Source organism: Crocuta crocuta, unplaced genomic scaffold (assembly GCF_008692635.1).
Source record: "Crocuta crocuta isolate KB4526 unplaced genomic scaffold, BGI_CrCroc_1.0 scaffold176, whole genome shotgun sequence".
In the NCBI taxonomy this organism is placed as follows: domain Eukaryota; kingdom Metazoa; phylum Chordata; class Mammalia; order Carnivora; family Hyaenidae; genus Crocuta; species Crocuta crocuta.
In genome coordinates, this window is record NW_027531905.1 from 3,221,492 (window position 1) to 3,235,456 (window position 13,965).

General features: G+C 38.4%; 1 protein-coding gene across 1 annotated transcript in view; it reads left to right on the forward strand.

Moving 5' to 3' along the window:
• Nucleotides 1–13,965, forward strand: part of TMTC1 (transmembrane O-mannosyltransferase targeting cadherins 1) — a 272,723-nt gene that overhangs the window by 210,345 nt on the left and 48,413 nt on the right. The window contains exon 12 of the mRNA XM_077774479.1: nucleotides 6,760–6,903. Within this exon, the coding sequence (XP_077630605.1) occupies nucleotides 6,760–6,903 (144 nt within the window). The remainder of the gene's footprint in view (nucleotides 1–6,759; nucleotides 6,904–13,965) is intronic.

The following is a 13,965-nucleotide window of genomic DNA, read 5'->3' on the forward strand; positions in this document are numbered from 1 at the left end:
TAAATTGCATGTGAGGTTTTTTTCCAAAGCTATCTGAAATAGTGCAAAAAGAAAGTGGTAAGACTTGTTTGCGGGGTGTTAATGGCAATTTCAAACAAGTAAAAAAGCAGACCAATAAATAATCAGTGTTACCCAGTACATTTTACTGACATGATAGTTCAAATCTTGTAACAGGAAAGCACTTAAAAAATGCCAGAGACTAATCTGGTTGAAAATATGCTGCTGACTCCTGAAATAAAGTTTACTTTGGGAGTTTTTTTAGTCCAGTAAATTCAGGTTTTATGGTTGAATTTTTCCGCAGACCATGTTTTTCTTTTGGATTCTTTTTTTTTTTTTTTCTCAGCAGGAAATAGAAAATAAACATCTGACCTTAGCATAGTTAACCTCAAATAAATTAATGTGTGGAATGAAAATCAGACAAATAAATCAGGGTGTGTATATTCGGAAAGGAAATTGCAGACTGGAGCACATGATACAATATTGCGTGCACAGTGAAATGCCATATAAGGTAATCAAATGATGAAAAATTAAGAGCATCCTTAACTTTTGAGCACATTGTACAAAATTCAAAGTAAATGACTGAAAGAAAATATAAAACCAAACTTTAGTCACATACATCTTATGTCTCTGGATCTTCAAGTGATCTTGAGGTTAAATCTTAAGAACAGTAGATGAGAGAGTGTATATATATCATGTGACTCACTGAATAGCTTTTTCTAATACTGTGCTTTTCCAAGGTACCAGGACTATTTTGTGCAGCAGGTAACAAATTTTTCCAGTGCATAAGAATCTCAGTAGCCAAGTGTCCTGAATATTGAGTTTATTCTACTTCTGTCATTGAGAACTAGTTCCTATAAGATCATAGTTGAATGGATTGCCCCCCTCCCCCAAAAAAAGAGGAGAATTTATTCTAAATGGAAGCTCTAGTTTGTAGCAGTTTATTTATATGCTGAAGATCAAATGACTCATGTTTTGGGACATTAAATTGATTTACAGGAACAGAACACATGCTTCTGAGATTTTTTTTTAAATAATCTATTATCTACGCAGTTTCTTTCTTCAACTGTAAAATAGTACAGTAATTCTACTTAAAGAATTAGGAGTCTTAAAGGAAGTAATGGAAGAAAAGTACTCTAAAATGTGAGGTGCCATTAATACATCCCAGGTCCCTTTGGACCCATTTCTTTTGTTTCTGCTCCTCCCCCCCCCCTCCAGTGATGTCAGTGTTGCTTCTCAGAGCTAAGGTGATTGGGAGTGGAGGGGAGTAATATATCCTCAACTACCTACTCTGTTAATCCTGCTTAAGGAAACACTACTAGATAAAAATTAAGAACCCCTTAAATGCTCAAGTGGATGTGTGCTTATCAAGAATATAAATTATCCAGGGGCGCCTGGATGGCTTAATCAGTTGAATGTCTGACTCTTAGTTTTGGCTCAGCTCATGATCTCACAGTTCTTGGGATCGAGCCCGCCATCAGGCTCTGCACTCACAGCACAGAACCTGCTTCAGATTCTCTCTCTCCCTCTCTCTCTCTCTCTGTCACTGCCCTGCTCATACTCTCTCTCTCTCAAAATAAACAAGTAAACATTAATAAAAAAAAATACAAATTATCTAATACTTGAGAAAAATTCTCTTCAGTTCATAATTCTATCTCTATGTTTACATTTCATTTTTAAAGAGAAAAAATAAGCTTCCTTATACCCTAGAACTGCTTGACAATATAACATGTTTTCTATCATAAATTTTTAAGAATTTATCACTGATATAAATGATAAGAATTAGGAAATAGCAAGAGAGCCCCCATAAACAACACAAATGTTAAGTAAGACTATGAGAAAGAAAATCCAGGAGCTATTCACACTGGTCTTAAAAAAATAGGTTTGAGCCCAAATGTCCACCGACTGATGAATGGGTAAAGAAGATGTGGTATGTATATACAATGGACTATTACTCGACAACCAAAAAGAATGAAATCTAGCTATTTGCAATAATGTGGATGGAACTAGAGTTTATCATGCTAAGCGAAATAAATCAGTCAGTTAAAGATAAATATCATCTGATTTCACTCATGTGAAGTTTAAGATACAAAAGAGATAAACATAGGGGAAGGGACGAAAAGATAACAACAGAGAGGGAGACAAATCATAAGAGACTCTTAAATATGGAGAACAGCAGTCCCTATCAAAATAACACCAGCATTCTTCACAGAGCTAGAACAAACAATCCTAAAATTTGTATCAAACCAGAAAAGACCCCAAATAGCCAAAGCAATCCTGAGAATGAAAACCAAAGCTGGAAGCATCACAATTCCAGACTTCAAGCTATGATCATCAAGACAGTATGGTACTGGCACAAAAATAGACACAGACCAATGGAACAGAATAGAGAACCCAGAAATGGACCCACAAATGTATGGCCAACTCGTCTTTGACAAAGCAGGAAAGAATATCCAAGGAAAAAAGACAGTCTCTTAAGCAAAGGGTGTTGGGAAAACAGGACAGCAACATTCAGAAGAATGAACCTGGACCATTTTCTTACACCATACACAAAAATAAACTCCAAATGTTTGAAAGACCTAAATGTACACAGAAAACCATCAAAATCCTAGATGAGAAAACAGGCAAAACCTCTTAGACCTCAACCACAGCAACTTCTTACTTGACATGTCTCTGGAGGCAAGGGAAACAAAAGCAAAAATGAACTTTTGGGACCTCATCAAGATAAAACAAAACAAAACAAAACAAAAACTTCTACACAGTGAAGGAAACAATCAGCAAAACTAAAAGGCAACTAACAGAAGAGTAGATATTTGCAAATCACATATCAGATAAAGGGTTAGTATCCAAAATCTATGAAGAACTTATCAAAATCAACGTCCAAAGAACAAATAATCCAGTGAAGAAATGGGCAAAAGGCATGAATAGACACTTTTCCAAAGAAGATACACAGATGGCTAACAGACACATGAAAGAACATTCAATATTACTCATCATCAGCAAAATACAAATCAAAACCACAACGAGGTATCACCTCACACCTGTCAGAATGGCTAAGATTAACAACTCAGGCAACAACAGATGTTGGCAAGGATGAAGAGAAAGAGGAACCCTTGTGCCCTCCTGGTGGGAATGCAAACTGTCGCGGCCACTCTGGAAAACAGTATGGAAGTTCCTCAAAAATTAAAAATAGAACTACCCTATAACCCAGCAATTGCACTACTAGGTATTTTTATCCAAATGATATAAAAATGCTGTGTCAAAGGGACACGTGCACCTCAATGTTTATAGCAGCATTCAACAGTAGTCAATATGGAAAGACCCCAAATGTCCTTCAACGGATGGATAGATAAGGAAGATGTGGCATATATATTCAATGGAATATTACTCGGCTATCAAGAAGACTGAAATCTTGCCATTTGCAACAACATGGGATGGAACTAGAGTGTATTCTGCTAAGTGAAATAAGTCAGAGAAAGACAAATACCATATGATTTCACTCATGTGGAGATACCAAACAGATGAACATGGGGGAAGGGAAGCAAAAATAATATAAAAACAGAGAGGCAGACAAACCATAAGAGACTCTTAAATATGGAGAACAAACTGAAGGTTGCTGGAGGGGTGTTGGGTGGGGGGAAGTGCTAAAGGGTTGAAGGGCATTAAGGAGGGCACTTGTTGGGATGAGCACTGGGTGTTATATGTAAGTGATGAATCACTAANTTTTAAAAAAATAAATAAAGGTACTAAAGTGTGAAAAAAATAGGTCTGAAAATCACCACTCCACTCTAGTTCAGTGAAGCTTTTGCTGAGATTTTTTAGGTGGGGAAGGGAATAATCCATCACTAACAGAACTTTTGTAAAACATACCTGTAGAAGTCAAAGTCAAGATAGGCTGAATTTATTCTGACAATTGATGTAGCAACATAAACACCTCTTAAATTGTTCATTTTTCCAGCAGAAAATTCCCCTCCTGGGGCCCTCAGCATTGAATTAGACCCAAGATAATTCAAACACAAGTTTATTTAGAAAGTAAAAGCACAAAATAACTCTTGTCCTTCTATAGGTCTTCAGTAAGTAAGAAAAGAGTATGTGTTTGAGGAAACTATCTACGTCTGCCTAAGACTCAAAATAAGGAGTGGTATTTTTTTCCTGACCTGGTTATTGAAGAAACCTTTTAATGAAATTCAGCTTTATTTTATAAATAATGCAATGCTTGCTTGTGATTAGGTGAACCTAATTGGATACCCACTAAGAGAGGATATTGCCTGCAGACCCTTACTATTAGGCATAAACAATATTGCACATTTTTTCAAGGGGAGGGCAATGAATGGTACTAGATTAAGTAAACCAGTGTAGATGTCAGAAATCCTCTTCCTCGATGGACTGGGACTCTTTGTTAACAGAGAGCCTCTCCTTGGCTGTGGTTGGCCACGAATACCTGTCCTAAGCTTCATGGTTCTGCAGTTGCAAACAGGTTCTTGGAGGACAGGACATACTAAAGGCCTTTTCCCTCATAGTGCTTATTTTGCCTTCCTTCCACTGATTATTTTTGTTTTTGAGAGTTTGATGTGGACTTTAGTTTAGTGTCTGATTTGAAAAAAAAAAAGAAACATTTTTGTACTCAATGAAATTGAAAGTCATGACTGTTTATTTAAGTGACAGTGGATCATGAGGGAACATAAAGTTTGAGAAGGTGGGCTGAGAGCCCATGCTGGGGGCAATTGCTTGACAGTGCAGATGGGTGCTGCAAGAGTTGGGTCGGCCCACAGTGGGAGATCTTATTGAACTTAGATGGTCCTTTCCCATAGGTAGTGGTTTCACCTCACATATTTATTTCAAGGGCTCCCAACTAAAGAATCAAAGAAAAAATCAAGTTTTAAGAAGATAGATGTCCCCGGGAAGCTTTCTATTACAGCTGGTCTGCAAGGAAATGAGAACTCTCACTGTGTTCATTGGACATCCCTTAAATCTTTGGAAGTCAGAGAGCTTTGCTCAACATCTTCACCTGCGCCAAAAAAAAAGGGAAAAATTTTTCTTTAGAAGACTTTGAGTCCTGGCAGTAATATCTTCTCCATAACCACTTCCAAAATCATTTAGCCATAAGCTTCTCAGGAGACTTTTGTGGGCATGAAGTGAATGAACAGGTACAAGAGCATTTTGTCTCTCATCATAGATCTGATGTCACATAGTAGTATCTCAGAGAGAGAGAACCAATGACTCATCCCTCATGACTGTGATGCTCGGCGTTGTGGGGCTATCACCAGGGACCTCAGGTTGCCTTTGCCTGAGCAAAGGTGACCAGAGAGAAACAAACGATAGTGCCATGTGCTGGCCCAGTATGTTTTCTTTTCCCCAACTTCCTCTCATAATATCTCTCTCCCCAGCAGCCTCTGCAGCCACTGAGAGTAATTAGGGCTTTCAAGCTTTAGGAGGACATAACATGTCTCTGAGGAGAGTCCTTGTCAGTCATGAGGAGGATTACTCATAATGTCTTCCTCAAAATACTAGTTCTGAAGGATGTTCATTGTGTTCATCGTGGCTCTAGAAGGAAGTAGAGAAGGATTACATGGTCAAATAAACCTAGGAAATTTGAGGTTAAGCCAAGATTTAGAAAGACAAACCATGAGACTTGTCTTGTTGACCTTTTAAATAGGACCCCCCTTCTGCTCCCAAATATAATTGATCTTAGAAGGTGTGGGACAGAGTGGGAGGGGGCAAGCATGTCATTTGATTGTTAAGAGACTTGAAAAGTGCACATCCTATTTTTATTTCTTGGGCATTATCTTAGCTTTTCTCCATTGAGAGGCAGCTTCACGGGCATATTCTGAGTACTCCAGGTAACAGAGACAGAGTGAACCTCTTAGTTTGCTAAACATTCTGCTCTAAATATAGCTCTAAATATAGCAGAAACAACTAAAGTATGTAGCTGTGCAGATTTGCCTTCTTTATGGTTTTGAGTTAAGGAAGTAAATTGATTCCTTTCCTTCCTTAATCAGCATAAATTTGGCTTACTGATGTATCCCCAGTCCTCCTTTACATTTGTTTTGAATACTGGGAATGGTTTTTTCACTTCATTGTACATTACTTATTATTTTTTTAAATGTTTGTCAGGATTTTCATTCTGAGAACTCTATCAGACCAGTTGGCACCAAATTATAATACAAGGAGAGAAAGGAGATAAAATGGAAAAAGAGAGCCAAGATAGAAAGCCATTTTGGGGGTAAAGCTCATTTTTATGGGAAGACAGTGTGCATTATCCTTTCCCAATAATGGCAGTCTTCCCATCCAAATATGTTCGTGAAGACGCCCTCATCCAAAGAACTGCCAGCATCTTGTGCACACAGTGGGCACTGTACGGCCAGCTGGTCAAGCAGTCCTCCCGGCCCAGAAACTCAGACGCACGGAGGCAATGAGGACTTTCCGTCAAAGCAAATTGAAAGTAATTGTAGTATCCAAAGGACTAAAATTTGGTTAACCCTGATAGATTTGCATACTGTTTATTTTTGCACCATTTGAGAGTTCTTTACATATTACCCACAACTGTCAAATATGTGCTTCTCAGCCACATTTATATGCCTGCAGCTGCATACATAGTTAGCCATTAAGATGTCACATGGACAACCCATTAAAATAAAGGACGAATTCAGTGTTTTGCTTCGGTTGTGGCATTCCTAGAGTGGAGGAGAGAGGGAAGGAAGCAAATTGTGCCCACCTTAGGACTTTCTGAACAACCATGGCTTAATATTTCTAATTTTTCAGGTTGTATCCTCGCCACGCCAGTGCCCTGAACAACCTTGGAACGCTGACGAGAGACACAGCAGAGGCAAAGATATACTATCAGAGGGCTCTCCAGCTAAATCCGCAGCACAACCGCGCTCTTTTCAATCTCGGGAATCTCCTCAAGTAAGTACAAGGTGGATCTTCGACCAGGCGCTCTTGTCATTTTTGGAACCCCTTTAATTCTTGACACTCATTTGGTCGTCCTTCAGTCACCTCTTCCCAGAGTGGGATAATAAGGGTTTTCAAGCTTTGAGAGGAAGTCATATTCATCTGAATTAATTCTATCCCTTATTAGTTCAAAAGGAGTATTTCCCACAGTGTCTCTCTGAGCATGTTAGGGTTTTTTTGTTTTGTTTCGTTTTGTTTTGTTTTGTTGTTTTTTGGGGTTTTTTTTTTAGTTTATTTCTGAGAGAGAGAGAGAGAGAGAGAAAGCATGAGCAGGGGAGGGTCAGAGAGAGAGGGAGACACAATCCAAAGCAGGCTCCAGGCTCTGAGCTGGCTGTCAGCACAGAGCCCGACAGGGGGCTCAAACCCACGAACTGAGATTATGACCTGAGCCAAAGTGGGATACTTAACAAACTGAGCCACCCAGGCACCCCTGTTCATGTTAGTTCTGAGAGAGATTCACAGATGATCTGTGAAGGGGTGGGAATAGGGAAGGGTTACTTGGTCAGATAAACTTAGGAAACACCAAGATAGACCAGGATAACTCTCCTCTTGAAAGAACCATTAATATCCTAAATGCCCCGCAAGTCTTCAAAAAGGCAATATGGAGTATAACACTTCCCAATTTTTTCTTTTCTTTTCTTTTCTTTTTTTGATAAGGCATTTCGCAGGTATTCCACACATATACTTTGTCAAAGTACTCCTCCCTGAAGAGCAGCATGCTCTAAAGCTGTAGCCAGGTGACAGACCACAGCTCGTATTCAGTGCGTAGTAGCAGTAAGAAAGTGAGGCCTGCCTGGACTTAGTGATGGTAACTCTTGCTGTTAGGAAGACCTACCTGATACAGTCACTAGTCACCGGGTATAGTCACTGCCCTGTAAAAGGTTGATAGTGGATTACTGTCATCAAAGACTAAAGCACACAGGGGTACTTTTGCATCTTGTATTTTTATTAGTACAAAGTCTTGGTATGTTGGTGATGGTATATCAGAAGCAGAAATAGGGTGAACATGTTTGGAATGAGATTGTAGTGATGCTCATTAGGATGCTGACCATCTACACACTTACTGAATTGGTTTCCACATCTCTAAACTTCTAGAGCACTTATTTGGTACCTTTAAAGCTAATGATTTGCTTTGTTCTTTTAGCCTCTCCCTAAAAGGCTTGTCTTTTTTTTTTTTAATCTGTATTTACTTATTTTTGAGAGAGAGAGAGATGGAGAGGGTGAGAGAAAATTCCAAGCGGGCTCCACACTGTCAGCTCAGAGCCAGACGTGGGGCTTGAACTTATGAACTGTGAGATCCGGACCTGAGCTGAAACCAAGGTGCCAGCCAGGTGCCCCAACAAGATTGTCTTTATTATCTCAGTAACTCAGTATAATGCAGTTTCTTCACCTTCTTATTTACTCCTTTAATTTACATATACAGATTTATATATAGCTTTACATATACTTTCTCCTAATGTGTGTATTGATGTGTGTTTTCATCTAATCTTGTTTGGACAGAAGCATTGGATGGATTAATCACAAAACAGTCTAATATAGTATGAAGTGATAGGTGCCATCCTGAATCTGAAGGTGTTTTTTTTTAAGTTTATTTATTTATTTTGAGAGACAGAGAGAGGCTGAGAGGAGAAAGAGAATCCCAAGTAGGCTTTGTCCTGTCAGCACAGAGCCCAATGCAGGGCTCGAAATTACAAACCAGGAGATCAGGACCTGAGCTGGAATCAAGAGTCAGACACTTAACTGACTGAGCCACCCAGGCACCCCCTTAGTCTGAAATTTTGTTTCAAAATGGCTTTATCCAGGGGCACCTGGGTGGCTTAGTCGGTTGAGCCTCCAACTTTGGCTCAGGTCATGATCACACAGTTTGTGGGTTCGAGACCCACGTCAGGGTCTGTGCTGACGGCTCAGAGCCTGGAGCCTGCTTCCAATTCTGTGTGTCCCTCTCTCTCTGCCTCTCCCCTGCTCATGATCTGTCTCTCTCTGTCTCTCAAAAATAAATAAATGTTAAAAAAAATTTTTCTAAACAAAACAAGAAAACAAAATGGCTTTATCCATGTACAGGAGTACAAAATCAAGGAATACTATACAAAAATAAGTAAATGTGAGGCAAGTACACTTAAAATGAAAGAAATAAAACTATAAATCAGTAAAAACCAAATAAACTTAATTTTTCAAATTAGGTAATTTATTGTTACAATTTGATACAAATTGAGAATGTTGAAAAACAACTAAGAATGAAGTAATACACACTGTGACAGAAAAACCATTTTATCACCAGTTCGCTCTCATTAAAAATAATAACCAATCAAGAGATGTGGGGAAATTGAGTTCTCTGTTATTGCAGATAACTAATTGCAGGTCAATAGAGTGCCTTTATTTTACTCTGCTATTTTTATGAGCCCTTATTTCTTTATACGAAGCTCTAAGGACTCATTTTTAAAAGTCATTGTTGGGTCTTTTTATGTCCTAACTTCGAGCCCAAGTAACTGGATAAAGTCCTGTCAGTGTCTTTTGGGGTAACTGGATTACATGGTACTGATTTTGTTTTTAATTTTTTTTACAGTTTTATTTATTTTTGAGACAGAGCACGAGTTTGGGGGGGGGGCGGGGAGGAGAGAGAGACACAGAATCTGAAACAGGCTCTAGGCTCTGAGCTAGCTGTCAGCACAGAGCCCGACGGGGGGCTCGAACCCACGAACCGTGAGGTCACTACCTGAGCCAAAGTCAGACACTTTACCGACTGAGCCACCCAGGCATCCCAACATGGTACTGATTTTAAAGACCACATATGAGTATTTGTTCCCCCAAAGAGCCAGCTTTAATGACAGTTCCTGTTAGGAATGATGTCCTGCAGTTATGGTTACAATATTGTGCTGAATGGACCTCTACTTGAAAATGATGGCAGACAGTTCATGAATTTCATCCTGCCAAGACCTGAACAAGAGATGCGCACTCTAACCTTCCTTTTCAATTCATATATTATTGCCACTATTATCTTGAATGAGTATCTGTGAGTTAAAAGGATAAGGAATTGTTTTTTTGGAGCATGGCAATGGCTACTTTTCACAGTAGGAGGGATTTCTGGATACTGAGCATAGGATTTTTTCTTTGTGAGAGATTTTGTCAAAATCAACTTTTGATGGTTATCCAAACAAAAGACAATGCTTTACATTTGTGTAAGACTGTAGTTTTCTGAGTGCACTATATTTTAATGAAGCCCTCCTAGTGACTCCTTAAAGTAGACAGAGAAGAAGAGGAAACCAAGGTTCTGAGAAGTTGAGTACCTTGTGCAAAGTCACCATTGTTTGCCTTTTGTTCTTTTTATTTATACCAGAGAGCAGAGTGGCTGTATCTATGTAGATTATCCTTACAATCCAGTAGAATAAAATCATGATAATAGCTAACATTTATATAATACTATCCAGTTTATAGATAAGTGCTTTTGTATTCATTATTTATCTTTAATCTATTGTGAGAGGTATTATCATCTGCATCCCCATTTTACAGATGGAGAAACCAAGAGCCTAGGCATTGTCAGAGCTAGGACTGAATCCCTGCGCTTGGATTCCTATTCTGTTCACTTCCCTTTCCCTATACTGTCCAAATACCCCTCCAATCCAAGAATTACTTAATACTTAGCTATTTAATGGAATGTGATTGCCCTCTGTGAGAAAGTCCTATCATGAGTTTTTTTTTTTTTTTGGGTGGGGGGGGAATAGTGATATTTCTTTATATTATATCCCTTAGTAGCAGAGAGAGGTGACCCAGAAAATAGAGCTAATCCACATTTAGTTAACTTTGAGTTTCATTTCCACTTACCTTAATATATGTCAGCTACTCGCAGTGGGTCAAAGAAAAAAAAAAAAAAAAAGATAAGAATATTTTAAATTTTGTTTGATTTGATCCATTTTGCTGTTTACTTAAGATTTTCACCCTGTCTGTTTCTTATCAGGCAGATAATTTTTTGAATTGTGCCTTTTTTTTTTTTTTTAATCTAGAACTTACTGCTCATTCTGGATCCCAGGCATCTGTTTGGCCACAAGTGTTAGATTTGCTCATCCCTGAAAACAAGGCACTGTCATCATTCCTGTTTTATAAATAAAGAAACTAAGGCTTGGAGAAGTCATGTGCCAAGGTCCCTTATTGAAGAAATAGAAGGCCTGGGAATTGAAGCTAGATCTGTCTGCCCACACTCAACTGCCTCCTTGTGGCTCACCTCAAAACTGGGATACAACCTAGAGCCACATTGCCCAGTGGAAATGCAATGAGAGCCAGAATCTGTAATTTAAAATTTTCAAGTAGTCATATTTCAGAACATAAAAAAGGTGGAATTAATTATAATAATGTGTTCTATTTAACCCCAGTATATCCAAAATAGTATATCATTCTAGCATGTAATTAGTATTAAAAATTAATTTTAAAACTGAACATGTAAAAATATTACTGAGCTAGTGTGTATCTTTTTTATCGTCAATCTTTGAAATCGAGTGTATGTCTCATACTTTCAGTCTAGCAGACTAGAAATATTTCAGGTGTTTAGTAACCACATGTGGTTAGTGGCTGGTGTATTGCACAGCACAGACCTTTATTAATGACTTTGACTTTGAGAGAAATTAAGTCTTTGTCCAGGCCCAGAAGCTCTAAATAAAATGTGATTCCGTCAGACCATCCCAGAAATATTATGGCACTGAGGACAAATGTCATTTGAATTCTTGGAATTATATGACATACAGCTTTAGACCTGTGCATAGCAATAGATTTCAATGAGTGCTATTCAAATATATTTGGCCTCTTTCATGACCATTTCACTGGACTTCGAAGCTAATCTGTTATGATTCTGTGCAGCATATTCACAGTGTGACAGATTGGTAAGGAACAGCTACCCATGCCAGCATTCTTAATTTATATTAATTTTTGTTGGCTTTCTTTGAAACCTAAAATGTAAAAGGAAATAGGCAAGATTAGCATAAACTTTTCATGGATGAAAAGAGCAGAAGTCCCTGATGACTCAAGAGAATATAATCGAATATTTAAATTCAGGGCATAGGAAAATATTTTTTGACTACTTGGGGAAAATAGCTGCTAGTGTTTGTTACTGAAACAGAATATGAAAGGACCCTCTTAAAGAATTATATACCATACCTCCCTCATTGCCAAAACTACCTTCCATTCACGTGAGAGGTATGGGTGTTATGTGAGTATTATAAAAAATACTATGATCAAAATTTAGAAGAAAGTAAAATGGAAAATCCAAAAATTGAACTATATAGAAGTTGAATTTGGAAAAAAAAATCTAATTTTTTTTTAGAATCTAATTTTCTTTAGCCCTTTAGAAAATTAAAGTCTGAAGAGTAAAAGGACATGGAAGGAAGGGTGACCATTATCTTTGAATAAATTTAAATGTTTGAGATAAATTTCTTTATAGCTTTGATACTAGCTACACCACCTTTTTATTTTATGAAAAGGAATTGATACATTCAAGACGGTAGTTCTCTTCTCTCCTTTTCAACGGAAGCCTCAGAGAACCCAAAATGCCAACCCACTGGATAAAGAAAAGCTTTTGGAGTCCTTTCCACTACATTAGGATGTCAACTTTGGGTGGACAAGTTCTGCACCCTTCACTTGGAGTGAGATCTCACTCCTTGCCCCCACCACTATGGTGACCTGTTGGTATTCAGGGTTACTTCCAACCTTATTTATGTGCAGTCTCAATCCCAGTACAGCCCCTCCCCAACTTAATCAGTCACCCAGTCGCTCTGCCAGCTTCACCCCTGGACCCCCCGGCTCTGCTCTACCTCACCACTCACCAACATGGCCATGCCATGGGCTTTTTACACAGACCTTTTTATTCTCTGTCACCGGAATTCTGATGTTCCTCTTTGACCTTAACTTCTTACTTCTGCCCCCACTTCCCTTTCACCCTCTGCCATTCCTACTGACCCTTTGATGGGGTTGTGATTATGACCTGCCACCTTCAAGCTCTTCTCTGTGTTCAGTTGTCTTTTTTAAGACTTAGTATTGTCATGCCTTCCATGACCAGTGTTATTCCCCTTACTCCCTCTTTCCAACCACCCTGCTTTTCAATCTCTGATATTTATTTATTTATTTATTTATTTATTTATTTATTTATTTATTTTTAATTTTACTAATGTTTATCTATTTTTGAGAGAGAGAGAGAGAGAGAACAAGTGGGAGAGGGGCAGAGAGAGAGGAAGACACCGAATCAGAAGCAGGCTCCAGGCTCTAAGCTGTCAGCACAGAGCCCAACCGAGAGCTCGAACTCTTGAACCGTGAGATCATGACCTGAACTGAAGTCAGACATTTAACTGACTGATCCACCCAGGAGCCCCTGTTCTCTCTGATTTTTATATTCATAATTTATAATCCCATCTCTAATTTATCAATTTCACTCATGCATGTGATATCAGCATAGACTATTCCACATCTTGACTGTCATTTACTTGCCAGACCAGGCCCCAACTCAATTTTCCCCATTGCCTGCATTTTGCTTTCCTTAGACCAGTATTTCTCAACTCCTTTTCATTATTACCCTCACCCTAGGAGCCTTTTAAAGCATTTTTTCTTAGTGATTAAGAAAAAATCTCTGATAAAAATCCATCCCTAATAAATACTCAAGAATAAGACTTGTTAGGTAGGGTTGAGCTTTGGGAGACCACAAACCATTGTCCTATCTAATTTTATTTCTTATATGTAATCTAATATTATTTTCACTGCACTACTTCCAATCCAAGAAGCAATTTTCACCTGTCAGGAAATTATGCTCTAGACCATCATGTAATCTGTCAAGCGTTAGGGATGAAAAACAAATCTGAGTTGACTTAGGACCCTAACAAAACTCTGAAGAAAGCATTGTGAAACCAAACAGGGTCAGGAGTTAAGGCTGCTAGAGATTCATCTCTTATGATCTTATAATATCTCCCAATTTTTATTTTCTTTTCCTAATACACGGATCCTTCTTCCCCTCCTCAGTAGTCATAAACATACCCAGAAAATAAC